Source organism: Anser cygnoides, chromosome 1 (assembly GCF_040182565.1).
Source record: "Anser cygnoides isolate HZ-2024a breed goose chromosome 1, Taihu_goose_T2T_genome, whole genome shotgun sequence".
Classification (NCBI taxonomy): Eukaryota; Metazoa; Chordata; class Aves; order Anseriformes; family Anatidae; genus Anser; species Anser cygnoides.
The window spans coordinates 58572371-58592707 of NC_089873.1; the positions used below are offsets into that span (position 1 = coordinate 58572371).

At 40.1% G+C, this 20337-nt stretch overlaps 1 protein-coding gene across 7 annotated transcripts in view; it reads right to left on the reverse strand.

Annotated features, from left to right (window-relative positions):
* RFX4 (regulatory factor X4) overlaps nt 1-20337 on the reverse strand; it is a 94684-nt gene that overhangs the window by 64067 nt on the left and 10280 nt on the right. For 2 of the 7 annotated variants that reach the window (XM_048076112.2, XM_048076237.2), the window contains exons 2-3: nt 12497-12583; nt 4674-4734 (exon numbers count right to left, since the gene is read on the reverse strand). In XM_048076112.2, coding sequence (XP_047932069.1) covers nt 4674-4734; nt 12497-12583 — 148 coding nt within the window. Of the gene's footprint in view, nt 1-4673; nt 4735-5081; nt 5625-5659; nt 6869-12496; nt 12584-20337 lie in introns of those variants that run through there. The other 5 variants (XM_048076625.2, XM_013181030.3, XM_048076352.2 and 2 more) reach the window with 5 other exon arrangements.

Genomic DNA, 20337 nt, shown 5'->3' on the forward strand with positions numbered 1-20337 from the left:
TTTTAAGTTACAAGTGTGCTCATCTGCCTTGCTGTCTGGGAGAAGAAGGTGTGTGCAACTTCCTCTTAAACATCTTAGAAAAGTAACATATTTTCAGAAAACTCCAATTTTTACAGTAAATAGTCCCCTTGGATTTGACAACTGTACAATACCTTTCCAAATATCTAGTTTTTCTCTTTCTTTGCCTTTTCCAAGACCTACCCTTCCTCCATTTCAGTTATCATGATCATTCGCGACTGCAAACTATTTTAATAAGATATCCGGCTAGATGAATGGAATCAGTTTGTATGGGCAACATCTATTCTTCCTTGGTTTCTACAGGAATATCATCACGGCATCTTTCCTCAAATTCATAGCGCTTTAACAAAACCTTCTTTCAAAACCTGGAGAGTTCGTTTGTATACTATAGCTGCTAATTGGAATGTCAGCTTCCGTGACCAAGACAGGACAGAAAGAAAAGCAGTTAATTATTTCTCTTCATATCTGATGAATTTTTCTCTTTTTCTCCTCTCTTTCACAGAGAGTCATTAGTCTGACACTGAACAATGCTCCATTATACCTGAACTTTTTTTAATGATCAAAAAAACCATCTTGCTCCACTTCTTTTATTTTCCTGTCTTTTATTTAACAACTTTATCATGTTTTGAATTCAGCTTCATTCTACAGTGCTGTAGAAAGATAATGAACTCAATCCTCTACCTAACAAATCACTATCAGAAATAATGTATATATAACATTTTAAATATCCTAATAAAGCCATGTGAAATCCGGTAGTTCAAAATGAGACCTTTTGTACCACTACAGTATAGCAATAAAACCCTAATCCTTCTACAGGAATGACGATTTCATCTGTCCCCATTACTGTTTCCCCCTTTATACTTATATACTACTAGATTAAATGAGATTATTCTATAGCAGAGTCGTGTCCATGGTGTTAATTGTTAGACTTATTTTTAGATATGAAGGCAACAGAACAACTGTGATGTTACCAATGCTAATTACATAAAGGATTCTAGAACAGATTAATTTTGATGCACTATAATTATTTCTGTGAAACTACTTATCTTGGGAGAATCCATTAACCAGCAGTGGTTTACTTTTCTGTTTTTTACTTCATTTTAGGCATGTTGAAGAAAAAAAAAAAAGTTTTGTTGACTTCAACTTCACAACACTGTTACTATTCAGAGCACCTATACTGTAAGCCACCAAACTGCACGGACTTAGGGTCTCTGCTTTGAATAATACTGTATTGAGAGAATCAGATGTATGCACACATATACACATACACACACTCACCCTAAAATGAGGTAAAATAAAGTTTCACACTTACAGTTTCGTCAACCAGCTCACCAGAGAAATAATCACAAACATTTTAGAGCCAAGCATTTAGCAAGCTGTAGCTTTACAGATAATAATGAACACAGGAATAAGGGATAAGCACAGGATACTAGGTATTTCTATATTCACACCTTAACAGTTAAATTCAGGCTGGTGTAGGTTCCCTAATTAGTATGTATTTTGCAATAATGCTACATTTACCTGGCCTTTCCATTCATTTTTTTTTTGTCATCAGTGAAACTAAACAAAAAAACAAAACAAACAAACAAAAAAACACCCAACCATCATTCCTAATTCCAGGCAAAGGATATTTAGCCAGGCTGACAGTCATCCAGGCACACTTCTGGCATCTTCAGCTACTCCTCATTTAAGGTATTCAATCTACCTTCTCCTTTGAAGAGGCATAGGCATCAAGGATAGACCCCACGGGACTGGTGTCGTTCACTTTTTTCAGTAAGATGTCAGACAAGAAATAACTAATAGAAGCAATGGCAATATGGACCACGTGACCAAAAAATTACATTTTTCCCTTATGTCTTGCTTCACTTTCCCTGCTATTTTCCTCCTCTTCTTTTTCTTTGCTACTGACATTTCCTCTGTTTGTGTTCTCCACTGCTCCTTGCATTCATTTTCCTACAAATGATAGTAGCATCTCACAATAAAAATGTAATAAGCTTTAATTTGGCAGACACCAGACAAAGGAGACAAATGTCATGCTTCCATTTGCCAGAAAAAGGCAAATTCTGTACCTTACCCTGAAATCCGGTCAATAATTTACCTCACCACTTCTATCACTTGAATCTTGCCAAGAGATTCCTGAAAGAGGGTGGGACACCCAAGGCATGTTCAAGTAAACTTCATCTTTTGTCTGTCTTGACTGTGCAAAAACTTGGTCAGGATCCTGAGCAGGCAAAACTGTCAAATGAGAAAAGCCAAATCTACAGAAAGCACTCAGTGCAGCTTTTGTACAGTGCTGACCACAATAATTTACCAACTCATGGGTTGCTAGGTGCTACCACTGTACAAATAACCTGATGCTAATGTGTCTGGTTTTCCAGAAGAGTGGAAACTCGACATCTTCACACAAAGCAAGCTTCCTACTTTATAGCACTTTGATCACAATGTTTGAGCTTCTGATTTTATTTAGTGTATCAAATGCAATAGCACAGTTCCTCCAGGCAACACCAATTCAAAGCTGCAATATGGAGGAAGAAAACCATATAGAAACCATGAGAAAACTGTTCTGCGGTACAGCTACTAAGCTGGCAAACTATTACCTGTAGGTCTACTAACAAATGAGCAAATCATATAATTCAGTTTAACACCAGCTAAAGAAATTAAACTTAAGAACGCTTTCATTGCTTTCTGTTTTATTTTTGGATGGAAAATTGAATGAGAGAAATTGCAGATCTCCAGAAGACTCAAAAGGGAAAAGGTCTAAACCTAAAGGGGTAAGAAACATTAACACAACAGACAGGTATTAAGCCAATCCACTGGCAAGGGGAAAGAGAATATGATGTAAGCAGCCTTTTTCACCCCCCCCCCCCCCCAAAAATCTAGTATTCTATTGCAAACACCACTGAATGAGTACTAGCGTGCACACTGCATTCCAGCAGGGCTCAATATCCCAGGAGTTTAGGGATTTACTAACCTTTATGACTGAGGAAGCTTGAAAGTATTTGGCAAAAGCCTGTTTACAGTATTTGCATGTTTTCTTTTGGGAACAGTATCACTGGCATGTTCTAATTAACTGACTTCTTGGCTACTATGCTATTTGCTCCCGTGGAAAAGACTCTTAACTGACTCTACTGCAAAATAAACACTGTTCTGAATTTGGGCCTGGAAAGCCCTGCCTGCTCTTTCATTTTAGCTAGATTGATCTTTCTTATCTTGTTTGAACTGTATTAGAGTTGTTTGGGTGAATAATAAAAAATAATAAAATACACTTATGACATTTGACTATTATTTTACTACATTTTTTCTCAGTAGTCACTCCCCTCCTCTATTCACATTTCTTGAACTTCTGAAAAATAGTACTTTGGTGATATAAAAACGTACAAAGAAGCAATGGCTCAGAACTAAGTTCTTTTATTTATATTTGCATATCTCAGTATTTGTACTGAAAGCGTCTAAAAGTTTAGCACAAAGGAACACTGAATACTTGCAACAACATATTCTCAATCCTACAGATTTTTTTTTTAATCTAAAATTTAACTGATCAACTTTAAAGAGAAGATACATTAAGTTATTTGAATATCCTTAACTGAACGGATTATTCTTTCATGTTTATTCAGTTAGGTTTCCCAAGGGGCTGACAGAAGCAAAAAAAAAAATTTGCTAACATTGTCTTAAAAATAATAATAATAAAAAAAGGCAAACTTTTTTTTGCCCCAAATATTTTTTTTTAATCAAACAACAACAACAACAAACTAAGAGAACTACTTACAGGTGAAGCAAAGGCTTTTATTTAAAAGACTCAAAGCAAGCTAAAGAGTATGGGGCTTCACATAGCATGCTCTGAGGCTTGGCAGATTTCTCTGTAACAGAGCTCCGTTCTGCCAGATACAAGGAACCTCCTGGAAGATATTTAATCACTTGCAATACTAAGAAAGCTAAAGCAGAATTAAAACCCTAAACAAAGTGAAAAGTCACCAAAAGTTTAAGAGATGATCTATGGAAAAAGATGTCAGAACTATGTGCAATGTTACAGATTGTACAACTAAAAATACTTCTGTAAATTACAGCAAAGAGCACGTGTTCATTTTCCATAGCATAGTAGATTGAGTTACAAACTTTCCTCCCCTAATCCTCCCCCTCTCCTTCTCTCTTCCTAATCACCCATCTTTTTAAATAAGTACATTTGTAAAAGGATTTTGACAAATGAATAAAACCTCAAACTCTCTTCTTTTGTCATCTTCGATATTAAATTTCAGAGATCTCATTTTATTAAAACAGTCAGTAAAGGTGGCTTCATCACACTGAGTCAATCATTTCTTCAACAAAATTCTCAGAATTAGTCTTCTTTTTTTGGAATAAATATAACAAAAATGACAAACCAGAAATTACCAGCTGGCAAGGTGGCAAACAAATATATCAACTTGGTTTTCTAAACTGTATCAGCGTTTCCCTAAGTTCAATCAAATCTCATATAAGTAAGAAAGACATTTGTTGAGAAATGTTATACAGGACGCTAATAAGCAGTTTATATACATACAGTAAACATATCTTTAGAACTATCTAAGATGTCTGAGATCTCTATTCACTTCTGATGGAAAAAAGGGTAAGGAAAAACGCTAACAGGTTGTCTTGATTTTTTTTTTTTAAAGGCATCTTACCATTGCAGGGTAGCTGGAGTTGAGTGTGGTTTCGATGCTCTATTATTTTCTTTTTCCTCATCTGTTAAGAAACAAAAGAATACTATGTAATTTCAGTAAGAATCGCTTGGGCATTTGTGATCTGGTAAGGGATTATCTGACCACAAATTTTCTCAAGTGTCAAAGCTTTCCCAAAATATTGGCTAAAGCGTGGAAATGTAAACAATGATGCTCCCTAAGCTAGTATCTGCAAATACTGCTTAAGGCAATAAAGCTTGCAAACATCACTGACAGCAAGAGCATGGTGGTGCAAAGGAATGATGACATTGGAAAGCATAAGTTTATATGAAAGAGCGAGGATCTTGGACCTCTAGCAACATGTCAGAATAAAAAATTATAATAATAATAATTAAAAAAAACATCTTTCACCTGCTTTAAGAGAACAGCTGCCTTATCCAAGCTGCCTTTTCCTTACATTTATATTAGGTACGGCATTTAACCTAACAGGGTTCATCCGCTGTTGTGATCTTATTGCATGACGTACACTAAGTGTTTGTAAATTTACAAAGCTTAATAAAAAACAAAGTTAATAAAAAACAAAGTTAAAAGCATTCTATAACAGTTTATTTCATTTCAGATATTTTTTCTGATATTATTGCCCATTAGCTGTTTCCCAGTGCAACTCTTTGATTTGCTGACTTTCCAAAACGCTTAATAAAAGCTTAATAAAGAGAATGAAAAACTGCTTTAAAATACTGGACTTCTGCTGGTTCATATTAATTCTTTTGAAAAATTTAAAAATACGTATAGAATAATTCCTATTAAACTGTGATTTGCAAAGCATATAAAACATTCCTAAATGTAAGCTGAGAGTCTGAAGCACAATCCGTTTCTTCAGAAAGTAATTCTATAGAAAACACTGCTGTTTTAAGCAGTTGGCTATTTTTACAACTTTGTCTCCAGTTAAAGCACTAAGGGTTTGATACTAAAGCACTAAGTTTTGATACCTAAACGAGGTAAACCACTGCATCTGTACACCATGCTGCAAGACTCATTTCTTCATGCTGTTAATTTTTAGAAGTAGCTTAAGTCAGCCTTTAGGACGCTGAATCTTAAGGCAGGCAGAGTATCTCCTCAGACTACCAGAGCCCTCTGGGAGGCCTTTTGTGCAGTCCCAAGAACTGGCACGCAGAAATAAAACCCGGCTTCAGAAAACGCTGTCTCCAGCCCTCACGCCACAATACTTCTTCCATTACATACAGGGCAACTTGTGTTAACTGAACGTCCTTTAGCCTGTGAGGCCGGGCCCTGAATGTCAGGAAAATCCAGATTTACAGTTATCCACAGACACTGGGGCTGCCCCTCTTCTCCATCTGCATGACAATAGGCCTCTAATTATTGGACCGCACACTCCTTCCCTGCCTTTCAGGGGCCCCGCTTTTATTCAGCCCAAAGGACCAACATACACATATCAAATCACTTTTAAATTGTGTTTTTCATTTGTTTTTCCTAAACAAATGGTCTGCGTGCAACAAACCTTCGGCACACAGGGCTTGAATGCCGAGTGGCCACGGCTGCCGCAGGCTGCTTGAAAACAGCCCCCGGCCTTGCCGGCGGCAGGACAAATGCCTTCTCCTAGTGGGAGACACAGCTGCGCAGCACAGATTGAAACCACTGGGTGGATAAAATAATCGGGGCCATCCCTTCGCCCAACACCTACTGTTTTGATCTTCTCACCCTTAACTGACAGCACAAACACCCTAAGGAAGAGCGTGCCTTCCCTGAGGGGTGGCTTGGGGAGGAGGCGGTGGCCACATCTGCCCTGCTCTGTGGTGGGAAGTGCTTTCGGGGTTGCATTCAGGGTTTTCCAAAAAGCAGGGGTTGAGGGAGCCCTGTGTGGGCTATCTCCCACCCATCAGGGAGGGTGAGCTCCCACAGCTGGTGGGGAAAGCTCCATGGGGCTGATGGGAGGCAGGAGGCCTGCCCAGAGTGCAGCACAGCCCTGCATCGCTCTGCTTGCTGCAGCCTCCCCACCTAAAATAGGGCTAAAACAGGCAGCAGGGCTGGGAGGGATTTAGAGGAGCCATGGCAGCTCCACATGCATGGAGGCTGCAGCAGCTTCACCCACAGGCCAGGCCTGCTAAGGCCCTGTGGGTCTTCCAACTGGTCCTGAGGTAAAAGTGAAAGGGAACTACTTAGGAAAGTTTTGTCTCAGCAGTGTTGTGGGCAGTAAAATGCTGGCTGGATGGGGGAGTTCCCCCTGCTTTAGTAATGGAAATTACGGCTGGCAGCTGTGGGAGTGGGCAGGCCTGTCAAATAGGGACAGGAATGGGTCTGTGATGGTGGGAAGTTGCCAGGCTGCTGCTGGTTCCCCTAAGAGAAGGCACTGCAGCAGCCTTTCCACAGACCGTAGCATTTTTTGACCTGTGACGTTACAGGAGGGAGATGTCACAGGGATATACAGCAACTGAAGCCTCTGACTGTGTGTCAGCAGCGTGTGGGGGGCCCCCTCCTCATCCTGGGTGGGGAAACTCCTAGGGAGACACAGATCAAAAGGGCTGGGCACCACTGATCTAAATAAGGTGAGGCCATCCTAAACTGCCTCTGGCTTGTGAAACCAGGAGGCACTACTGCCCCCCTTCCCCACCTGGAATAAAACTTTGATTACCTTCTTGATTTAAAGGGGCTAGCATGCAAATGTACATTATTAAATGGCTTTCACCTACACTAACTAGATTTAATCTTCTCCTGCATATATGAAACTCTATCAGACATCAAATCAATACCCAAATTATACAATGTTAAAATCTCTACATGTCTTCCATCCCTCCCCCTGCTATTTTTCACTCACATTAAGACCTGTGAGCAGGTGTTTTACCTAACCCCCTGTCAGACACCATAAGCTATCCATACTCAGCTCCTTACATGTAGATATTTGTTTTAACCAGAAAAATTGACAATAAGATTATAAACTACCATTTAACCCTCCTCCTCAGGTATGTCTTTTTCATGGGGATCCTTCTTTAAGACTCTTCAGCAAACTCCAATAATTGTCCTACGATATACCAAGTAGGAGAATGATGGACTTTGAAAATTTTCAAAAATGTTCTTTGAGCATATTTTCCATGAAAATATTTACCCAGTGAGCAACTGGATTTTCAACACAACTCAAATGTTCACAGTTAATGCACATCTCCCCCAGAATCAAGCCTTTGTAAAAGAATACAGAACTTTTTTGTTTTAAACCAATGGATCATCTGTTAGACAAATTGTTTCTCATTTTCACTAGGTTTTGGTTAAAATATTTATTTTTAGAAAACCTTCACTGTTTTATTAAATATACGGAAAGAATTGTACATGGTATTAGAATGGAAGGGACCTAGAAATACAAACTTTTAGTACCACATATAAAAGCATTTTATTCTGCCTTATATAGTTTAAAGATATAATCTCATCAGATAATTGACTAGTAATAAACAATAAATATCCCCATTCCTTGTATTTTAGGTGAAAGCAGGACAACTAATGGTTTCCCTACTGAGCAGGAAATGTTTTGTGTAACTCTTGACTCAGGTCTGATTCCAGATCTATTTTGTACAACATGAAAGAGAATGAATGCTATTTTCTCTTACTTTTTTTTTTTTTTGTCATTTTATCAGAACCCTTTGCAGCAACACTGTAGATTAAAATGAAACAATTGCCTTTAAAATTCAGTACATCTAAAACCAGACCTATTTGGTAAAGAAAAGAAAAAATGACACTGAAAAGAAGTCTTGCTTCAGGACACTGTCAAAGACAGTGTCTTGAATAGAGCTAACAATTCTTCTGCGACAAATGCAAAAGGACGTGAAGTCATCAGGAAAATTCCAGGTCCTCATGCACAACTGTAGGTATTCACACATATAGTAGCCACACAGACACAAATCCAAAGGAGCTATACTCAGCACCTCTTAAGCACGCTGCATTAAACACAGCAAGTGGAACATCCACAAAGTGAAGACCCTGCATTAGTACACATTTTTCTAAAATGTTGATATTAGTCTCTGTCATAAGTAAAGTGGAGTTAAACCTCTGCATTCCACTGTGGGGATTATAAAAGTGTCCTGTACTTTCCAGGGCTGTTTGTATAAGTCTCAGAGAACCTCTGAGGAGCTAATACAGTATTCGTAGCTTTATCTGGATAAAATCCTTCAATAAGTTCAGGTAGTTCCACATCTTTTAGATGAATAGCCCCTTCCTCTGTAGCCCCTGCAAACCAGGTTCTGACTGTTCTCAAGAGTGATTTGTCCCTTGCCAAAATGAATTAAGTGATAGTAAGAAGCTGCCTTACCTCTTACTTTCAGGCTCATTAGCATGTATTCTATGCTTCAGAAATAGTGTTTCGCCTTTTTTTTTTTTAAACCCTCTGAGAAGCATGTGGGCATAGTTATAATTGAGTAGGTATGATTGGGAAATAAAGAATTTTCCACAAGGACAATTTCAACAAAATCAATTAGTGTATTGTTTTGTTTAAGAAATATATTTTTTCCAATGGGGGGAAAAAACAGGTTTAGTTCAAACAAAAAAAGAAATTATTGGATAAACATTCTGTTTCAACCAGTTTGAACACTGATTTTAAACTCTCCTTTTGAAGCGCAAAAAGTAGTATGAATCTTTTTTTTTTCCTCTTATGAATTGTCTATATATTTACATTTCTAAATGTGCAAAAAATTTGGACAAGCAGCCCTTCCACTTCATCATGTAAAATCATGACTTCTCCCACAGAAAACTGAAGTTGAAACTCACAATCCTTGAATCACATTCTTTCACACCCTTGTTTCATTTTTGGAGAATCTTGCTCAACACAGTATACAGAAGAAGTTTTTTCTTTTAAATATTACATGCGAGGTTGTACTATGCCCTTTTCCTGTTGGTCTTTTGACTAACATGTAGAGTGTAGAAGTGGTAGAAGGAGAAATATTTAGAAAACTGGAAACTGAAATAAAATTATTGTTGAATTTTTATATTGGAATGAAAATGCTGTTTTAGGACAGGGCATAAAAGGTCCCAGGAGGGTAAGAAGTGTCCCAGAAAGCAGCAAGACAATGGGAATCCACAGCAACAAGTCATTACTTCACAATGTAGTGCAGGTTCAATAGGCCTGGAGGTCAGGGGGAACATGGAAGAAAGACCTCTGCAGCCCAATGTTTGGATGGTTCTATACTCCACATGTAGAAAAGGAGGCCAGCAAAACTATCGCTCTTGTCCTAAAACCCTATGAACTGTAAAAATATCTAGGAGAGTAAGTATGATACTGTGTAAGAAATCAGTGGATATCCTCATAGTCTTCCTTAATGGATGCATGCCCCCTCCACCCCTCCAAAACAAAGAAACAACAAACAAAACAAAATAAAACAAAACAAAATCCATATTTTCTCTGGTAGAGTCCAGCCAATAAGTACCTAGTGTATTTAGAGGAAAAGAGAAAACAAACAAACAGAAACTAAGAGTTCAAGAGAAAGATGGATGATCCCTTTTTTTGGCTGCAGACAAAAACCTGGAACTCCCTTGACAACAGTAATTTTGACCACTGTTCTGAAGAATTCAAATAGGGTCACATAGGTTTTCTCAAAACATTTTGCCTCCTGCTGCTTAAAAGTGTATGACAGAGGCTGGACAAAGACTGACATGGAGGTTTGGAAACTTCCTGGTTGGTGTGTGGGCACTGTTAGAGAAATGTTAGAAAGAACTCAGGGACTGGAAACCACATAACACGATGCTTCCCGAGGCAAAGTAGATGCTGCTACTTTGTTCTGGATTTCACAGATTGCTGTGATAATTTCACAGATTCTTGCTGTTGGGTAAATGGCTTAGTTTTCTTTCCTCTTTCTTCTCTGCCTCTTCCCCCTCACTCCCAAAAATAAGGATGACATTTCAGGTAGATTAATTCTCTGATCTGCACAGCAAAAACGCTGCTATCAGTGCAAAGGAAGCAATTGAAAGAGCTGGATATAAGAAGGAAGCTAGATTAAATCAACTCTCTCATTTGGGCTTCAATGATATAATGTGATAGTTCATTTGTCACACAAATTGTGGGATAATTCGTTTATGTATTTGTTTTGTCAGCTCTACGTTTGCTGCCTTTCATTATATTCACTCGCCCCGTAATTTTAGTGACATGAAACAGAATGAACAGCCATCTTATTTTCTCAGTACTGCCTACTGAAATACCTTCTCTTAGTCACACTTGCTGAGCCACACAGGACCAATTCTTACTGTCCTTCAGGATGTGAAAGTTTTTCCATGCATGCACTCAAAACTATAAGCACATATAACAAACTGCCACTAGTTTTGATACAACCTGTTTGGGGTAACAGATCTAGAACAAAACACAGATGTGGACTTACAGAATTAAATCATGTGTGTTGTTGCATTTTTTTTAGTTAATTAGTTTGGTTAATATAGCTAATGGTGCTAAATAACTGCAATGATAATACTGTCTTGAACTGAGTCTAAGGAAAAGCTCACTAAGATCAATAGGATCAAATCCTGAATTCAGACTCCATTAAGAATCTGAAGTCACGTCTCATTCATTACAGGTTATTTCTGTCACATTCTTAGTAGCATGAAACAGGGTAAAATGAATTTAATGTCTCACAGGTTCTCATAAAATGCAACTTAACAAGTATGTGCTATTTGATTTTCACTACAATCTGCTGATTCCTTACTTTTTAAAATCAAAAAATAACACCACGAAAAAACAAACCTGTCAAATTTTGTTGTCTTTGAGGATTCTTTTCTGCCATTCTTAGCTTTGGAGTCATGAATAAATATCATGCTTTTAACACTTTCTATCTTTGCAGAAGAGATATTTTTTCAAAAGAGACCCATGGACAAAAAAAAGAGCAGGATCCCAACACGGAAAATTCTGTGATCTAAAACTTTATACTGCAAGGCATGTAATTTTATAGTGACATCAAAGTAAAGTAGTTAAATGCCAGAGAATGTAAAAAGGGACATAAGACATTTAAGATGTGATTAAAAATATGTTTGATAAACTTATGTGCTTGTATGTTATAAATACAGATGTCTTTCTGAATTAAAGAATCCATTCTGCATTAATATCTTGTGACAAAGTAACCTAGGAAGTATGGAGATGAAAACTAACATTGCTTTAGTCAAATTAAATAAAATAGAAATTGAATAAAAGTAAAATTAAAAGATAAACTAAAAACTGCATTACAATTTTAAAAAGAAACAATTTGGATACTTAAATGTATTTGGAGATATCTTTAGTTACCTGTACTTAAAAAATCAAGATCTAAAGTTATTATAACTAGAAGAATGAGAAAAAACAGCTATTGTAAAAACAGCTAGATTTAGAATTGTTTCTTCTCAATAACTAAAGAGAAAGCAACATCAGGATTCATTTATTTATTTTTAATCTGATTTTTTAATTCTTAATTTAAAGATTTTATATGTGTGATTCAATATAGTAGCATTGAACAAGAGCACAATTCTTCCTGTATTTCAGCCTCACGGTGTTCACTAGAGAAAAGCGAAACAGATGGGTTTACCCCTGAGCTAATACTAACAGCACATTTTAGAGGTCATCCAAACTTTATTCAGGGACACGCAAATTCTTCTGGATGTTTTAACTGATAGATAGCATTGCTTCCTTGTAAATAATGGGAAGTAACCGATATTCCAGCAAAAACATTCATAAAACTACTGGATGTGTCGGTGAGTTGACTCTTCAAACTACCTAATAACAAAAATATTACGAGGATGTGGCAGCATATATAGCAGGAAATTAGCACTCGGATACTTTTACACGTACTTTAAATTAATGAAAAGCTACTTACTTTCATCGTTAGAAACATTCCCCAGAGAGGTGTGACTGGAATAACGTTTGTTTTCACTTTCATTGAGACATCGTTCAATCCAACTCTCTGCAAAACAACAAAATTACTCTTCTTTTGTGTTTGTCTTTGCATCGAAAATAAACTTCCAATACACAAAACTAAATAGAGCACTGGTTTTCAACAGATGGTCTTCTGTAGCATTTCTGTTTAAACATGTTCAGTCAGAGGTTCTTTAGCAGGAAAATCCTTTCTTGCTTTCAGACTCAGATGTTCCCTTTTTTTCTTTTTTTTTTTTTTGGTGTTTTCTGTTTCTTTTCTTTTCTTTTTTTCTTTTAAACAGAGGCTGAAATGCTTCCGTGCACATAATAAAATTCTTTAGGATATCCGCTCTACTCCCATCACATGCCGCATTAAAAAAAATAATTATTTCATGTGGGAAACTGAAATGCACAAACTACATTAACTTCTAAGTCTTAGTCTGGCAAAGATATATGTACCTGAGTATTTCCACTGCTTTTGCAAGGATGGTTTGCATGTGTAAAATCAATCATTCATGTGAATTTTTGTTACAGCGGAGCTCAAACTGTGCTTGCTGAAGCCCAGTCTGAGACTCTACCGAGATCTTTTCCAGGTTGGTACGAGCCCCAGGTACCGTTCCAGGAGCTGTCAAACTACTTGAGCGCTTGTCATTCCTCAGTAAGTGCTCAACTGCTCCTTTCCTCCCTCTTTTCTCATTTCCTATTTATTACACACACACACACACAGAGTCAGATGAGGCACAGTATTAAATTGATTCAACTCTGCCGTTCCTCTTCTGGAAGCTATAACACGCATCCCCTGATGGTTTTAGAGGATGCACCAGGCTCAATGGAATTTACTGTTACAGGTCTTCAGGGCAAAAGTCACACCTTCCTAGGTGTCTCCTTGGACAACGTATGAAATATGAGTCCTTGGGTTTGCCTGGAATCCCTGGATAATGCTATGATAAACTGACCCCCCTTGTAAGATTATTGTTCAAGGGCAGACACATGGGCAGAGGTAGGCTTATATTCACAGGGCTCACTGTGGTCAAAGCAAGAAAAGGAAGGGATAGGTGGAAAGGCTGCAAGGTAACCCCACAACAAGAAACAACCCCACAGAGCAAAGAAACACACAAGAAGTAAGGGGAAACATGCCTCACTGTCAGCAAACTGCTAGAGGCAGAGATACCTTCAAAGGAATAGAAATGGATGCAGATTACTTTCCATAGGCACGTCAGGCTACCTGCACAGAGCAGGCAGGCCATGAGAAAGCCCACGGCAGCGGCAGGTGTGAAGAGACGGCAAAAGCACAATCTCTTGCAGAAGCTGTCTGTGCAGTTTATAGAAGGTAGCAGTGGGTACCACATCATTTCAGCAGTAGATACCAATAAATTAATACACGGACAGTCAAGGCTGAACATGTCATGTAAACAAAAATGCTTTTTGTACCCCCAGACAGTCGCACAAACGTGTGTATTCCCCTTTGCACACACTGTGCTGCCACACAAACAAAAAGGCATCGCGTCTGAGCAGGAATTCAGGAAGGGCTTGGTGAGAGCACTTGGGTGCGGTTTTCCAGGCCGGGCCTTCAGGCCCAGGTACAGCTGCTCTGTGTGTTCCCGGTGTCCAAGCTGCACAAGAGAGGCCATGGCAGCTCCAGGCCATTCCCTGCCCCTGTTCGATGGCCCACATGCCCTCAGCGGGAGCACATCTTCCTCAGCTCGCCATCAAACCTCCCTGTGCCGACAGAGCCTCACGACCACACTGCCTCCTCCCCGTAGCCTGGCCCTTTGAGGCGGGGCAGATATCCTGCACTTCCCTGATGATCAGCCAGAATAACTCTGGTTGTCCATGGATTTGTCAGGATATTTCTTTTCCCATTTAATTCAACATGGCCTTGTATAAAACTCACCTTTGCTGACACCGCAACTTAAAACTTACCAGGAAAGCCTATGCTGTCTAACCTGCTCCTGCATAGCTATTAACCCCCAAGCCTGCTGGGAATCCAGCGCTGAGGTTTTCCCTCCTCACGCTGCTCAGCTGCTTTGGCTGGGGTTGTACCACCCCCTTGTCCAAGAGCCAACACAACAACACAGCCGCTCCGTGCCAGATTTCCTTTACTGCCCTAAAAGCGAACTAATAGCATCTCTCCACCCCTGTTTTAGTACCATAAGCTAGAGGGCAGGATCTTGGATCTTCACACATCGCTATGAGGTGAAGAGAAACCTGCTGCAGAGAATAACACCAGAGAGCGGTGCAAGAAGCCTTGAGAAAGGTTACCCTACCTCCTCCTCCTCCTTTCAGTGCACAGCCATGGCCGTACATAATTCCCTTGGCTCCGAGCCCAGCTGCAGGGAGCACAAGCAAAGGCGGCTGCCATTAGCGCCAAGGAGAGACCGATGCCCAGCTCTGCCCTTTTTTTTCCTCCCGGCACCAAGAGCTGGGAAGCTGGGACTCATCCTCTTCCCTTGGCAGCAGGGAACTGGCAGCAGCCATCTTTAGTCACGTTCCCTGCCTAAGTAGTAGAAATAAAGTTTTCAGGCGTTGTTTACAGCGCTTTTCTGGTCACCATCCTTGTTCACATGCTGTCTCCGATAACTGCATATACACCCCTTTTCGTCGGTAAGGAAGGGAGTTTACACTGCAAGCTATAACGCCTCTGGAGTAGGGCACGGTTACGGTTTAATTATGTGCTGCAACTACTTTGGTCCTGAATCACCCCAGTTCAGCTCGCTGCAGCCTGAGTCTGGCTTTGTCTTTGTGGCCTTGCATTTAAATAGCTGATAGAAATTCTTCAGGCCTGAAAAGATACATGACCTGTCTGGCAGCAAAGAATGAAGAAAACTAACTCTTTTGAGTGAAAATGTCAGGGAGTTTATGGCAAATTTGTCAAATTATTTGGCAGATGACAAAATGTGACAACACCAACTAGCTCTTTAAAGGCTGTATTCTCATAAACCAAGTGATGTAAGTATAAGTAAACAAGTATTCTAAGAAATTCCTTCATTAAATAAGTAGATATTTTTTACTGCTTGTATAAAAAGAAAAGTTTTTACAAAGCTTTTAACTCCCAATATTAATAAGAATGCCCTCAGACATTAAAAGAAAATATAACCGGTTTTGTTGAAATTGAAAATATTCCCTTCAGGAGCCCACAGATGCCAGACATGGTAGCACCTCACTTGAAAAAAAAAAAAAAGAGCAAATAAAATATAAAGCCAACATTGTCTGATTTTTAGAAGTTCTCTCAGAGCTAATAACATTGCCACAGCATAATGAAGCCACTGGGTAGAGCCCCGTGCACACCAAGCACTCTTGTCCTCACCACCTCAGGTGCACAACCTGACTGCAGAGTCAGAGCTACCCGTAGCATCTATAGACTGAGGTTTCATTACTTGCTGCTAAGGCTAATGCCAATCACACACTACTTTAGAAAGGAATGGTTACACGGTATGGAAGTTTTTATACGATTAGAGCCCAAATAATCGCTTTTAGTCCCTCCAGCTTCTCATAGATAGGATTTCATATGGGAACAGAGTCATAGAGTAGGGTTCAGACAGTGATTAAGCAGAAGTGCATTATCAGACTTGGTAACAATGATGGGTCATTAAAACAACATGAAGAAAACCCAGATATCTTGTGGGTAGTGCCTGTGAGAGCAGAAGAGAGCCCTGTGCCTCACAGGGCATATATTCCCTCACCGTGCTTTCAGTGTATCACATCCTATGGCATTTCTCCTCCCTGCTCCCTGGGACTCCTTCCCACCCTGAGCCCCAGCATACAGTACCCTCAGTCATACCGGCACAATGGTTTGAGCCAGGATCAGCACTAGCTAAAAAACATCTGGGCAAAAGTAATTAATTAATTAATATACAGTAATAAAATGTAGTGTAGTCATACACTGACAACTCTGTACTGTTATGCTGTATGGAGACTATTACAATCTTATTAGCAAAGAATGCAAATTAGGTGTATTTAATGGCATTTTGAAGATAGACCTTTAAATACTATAACAACTATTTAATTTTGCAAGGATCAAAAGTGAATCATAATGAAGCACACAACTATGTCCCTCAGCCACTGAATGAAAATAAATTATATATTTTGCAGGGTTCCAACATGAAGGAAAAGAGAAGATTAGTCAAATTACAGTAATTTTTCCAGTGTCAATTTTCTTACAAAATAGTTTGAGAATAATCATGACACAAACAAAAAAAAATAAATTGCTCACAATGATCTGGTGAAGGATGGATTTCTAAAAAAGCTTGTGGAACTATTTCTGGCCCTCCTTTGCCCTCTTCTCTTTTTGGTCCTAATCTTCCCAAGCCTGACAAATCCACTGAGCCTCAGGCATGAGAATATTTCCATTAAATGTGTCCACCAATACTTTTAACTACAAAAGTTTAAACTTGACCTGTTTTTAGGAGCTGGCAGAGCAGAAGCCTGCACGACATTTCCTCGTCCCCACCGGTCACCAAGGCTCTTCTCTTCATCCTGACAAACATATTTGTATTTAGGTGATGCTTCAACACCGAACTGGAATGGAAGGCCTGGGGACGCCCCAGGATAGAAGCAAGCACATGAGAGCTTCTCAAGGGCATGAGCTTCCATGAACTGTCAGGAAAGAGGAGCAAGAACTTTTTTTTTTTTTTAATAGATCTTTGACAAATTGGTTGGACAAATGATCTCCTTCAGAAAAAGGACTTTGTTCCTGGAAGACACCTCTGAAAGGCCTTCTCCCTACAGAGCTTCATTTGAGGGGAGAGAATACAGCAGTGAGGCCTGCATATTGACTGTTTAATGAGATAATTGCTCCGTCTTGTTTGTATAATGATTATTGGCTTAAGATATCTGCAGCCCAGAGGAGAAAAAAAAAGCCACAAGCATTATGTCTCCTATGTATGCCTGGCCATAGCAAGAGCAGCACGAAGGCCACCTGGGTGCTACGATGCAGTGGGGAAGAGGAGCTGGGCCTGGTGGCAGCCAGTGATGATTTCTGCAGCTGCTGTGCTGTACTGCCAGGAGAGCCGAGTGTTTCTGCAGCATGAGTGTCCCTCATGCTAATCACAGCCCCTCCTGGCCTTTGAGAGCCACCACGTCCTGCTCAGCCCCGAGCAGGATGGGGGAAGCAGCTGGAGGAGCTGTGTGGCGCAGCTGGGAGGTGAGCGCGTGCCCTGCACCAAAGCCAATGGATGCAGCCTGGCGGGCGGGCGTGTGTGCATCTTGAAGGCAGGTTAAGAGATTTTATGGAGTAAATGAAACTCTGTAGTCATCGAATTTGAGCTGCATTTTGCCTCACCTCTTAGCGCTACATAGCTACATGAATAACTATTTTTTACTGAAATTGTACTAGATGAAAATACCTATGTTCTAGAAAGATAGACAAGGCTTCTGGTAATCACAGTTATCATGGTTTGCACAGTCACCGAGCACTTATTTCACCATGGCCTCAGCAAGTTGCACAGGCATTCTCATAAACTGTCAGCTCTAGATCAGCTCCTATACTCCAGATAGTAAAGCAGTTTGCCAACAAGCATGACAGCTTACTTTGTGCTCTGCAAAGGGACCAGGATTTCTTCTACAAAAATTCACCTGACACTGAAATAGAACTACCTTTGGAAAAAGAAATAGAGATTTGCCAGGACCCAGACTATTATCTGAGCCATGTACCGACTTGGATGGCACAGCTGTGAGTCAGACTCCTTTTTATTCATGGCTACTGCAGTCATTTTTCCCCCAGTTTCTTAAGGAAGATGTGGAAAAAAAATAGAAAAAGTGAGCAAAGTTATACAAAAATATAGGCAATGCAATCACAAAGGGACCACAAAGCTTTTGTGTATTTACAAGAGATCTTATTGGAAGAATGAATACTCAGATGTGATGACAGACATAATTTTACAGCTCCTCTGTCAGAGGAGAAACTCCTCTCATGCATACGGAGTCTCAATACCCGCCCGGAGTTACTTGTTTGTTGCTCTCCGAGGGAAGAGTTACTCATCTCTTCCTGCACCATCTCTTTGCCAAGCATCGGTACTGAGCTGGCCAGCAGTGCTGCTTAGCTGCTCATCTGACCTGGTAGGCCAAAGGGAAGGATTGCAAAGAGCAGATTTAGCAGGTGAAAGCTACACCTGAGATAGTTCAAGGGTCTAACTGAAGGTCATTGAACCTCCCATTCCTAGTGTGGAGCTGATGAGATAATATTCTATGCTTTCTAGGAAAACCCCCACCACCCTGATAGCTTTTTCTATCATCTCTCTCCAAAGAAATGCTGAGGTCTGCATGATACATCACGGCTTTTTTCTGTAGAGATTGTCTTGCTGAATATGGTCTGAAACACGCCACCACCTGACAAACCCTTCACTCTTGCCATCTCTATTGCACCATTGCTATGGACAGAAAACTTCTAACCTCTGCAGCTGTTGAATTTAATTCAGTACCATCAGAACAGCCTATCTGCTTTGAGCATCCCTCAGAGTGCTGCAAATCTAACCTCTAACCAGGTCTCTAAACACTATTGCCGTATGAATTATAGTAAAGCAAAAAAATGAACCAATACGTACATATTTTCTCTGATGCAAACGAGACCTATACCTAATAATTCTTCAGCGTCTTGGATCAATTGATCATATCAGCTCAGAAAACAAACCACAAGTTTAAAACAGTCTCTTGACAGCAGAAGAGACTAGCCCTTTTTGTCAGGGGTAATGATTAGGAGATAAAACAGAAGTCTGACCTTCACAGGATTGAAAGCCTGCTCTAGTACCTGCTGCACATGATGCCTGCTATGACTAGAAGCAGGATTCACGTTCTGAATCCCCCCTATGCCTCACAGTGCAGCACTCTGGTTATTCGTATGTCTGCCACCTGAGAAGCGTAACCCTGCTGGGGTGGTGTGAGGGCTGATTGCAGCAGCATGTTCAAAGCTTTTAAAGAACCTGCTTGAATGAAAGCAAAGAAAGATCACCTTCTCTCTGAAACCTCAATCCACTGTAAAACCAAGACCTGAGAAAGACCTCCTACTCTAGCCCCTGCACAATGTTATAAGCAACTGAACACCAGTAACATGACAGGGCTTGGCAGCCACTGGCTCCCATGGAGGGTGTTAAACTCACCAAAATCGGCTAAAATTAAGCAGAACAAGCTATTAAGAACAGCTAATCAAACACACTGGGATTTTCTAAGCTTTAGGCTTTACTAGATGATGTAACCTCTCTCCTCTCCACTGGCAAATGAAAAGTTTGTAAGACCAAGAGGGCTGTCTTCCAAACACTGTTCCCGCTCATTTCTCTATCGCTTAGACACTGCTGTTCACAGAACAGCTCCTCTTTGACTGCTGAGGTAGACCTGCCACACAGAGCCTCGATTTTCTCCTTGGTGCCTCATTTTTTGCTGTCGGCTGGCAGGGCATGTATCCTTCAGTCAGTGAGTGCGAGCTGTCAGGAGCATCTTTAAACTCCACAGGAGTGGAGTCCTCAGTGTCCTCCTTGGTCCTACATAGCCATCTCCTGTCCTTCCAAGAGACCTGCTCCTCAGGGATGACAGTGACACATGGCCTTGGTGCAGATGGTAGAGCCGCTACCCTGACAAGCTGCCAGATACCTTGGCGTTTTGTTTGCTAATCTAACTTTATTTCGCTTCCAACAGGGCAAAATGTCGGGTGCTCTTGTTGCAGTCATTCCTTTTGTTCTCATTTCTTGGCATGCAGTTCTCTTGGAACTATTTCAGGGTTAATGGACATTGGTCCAGGGCACTTACTAGACATTGGCATGGATGGTTTAGTTCTTTTTCCTGGAGTCATGATTCTGGTAAAGCATCGTGAGA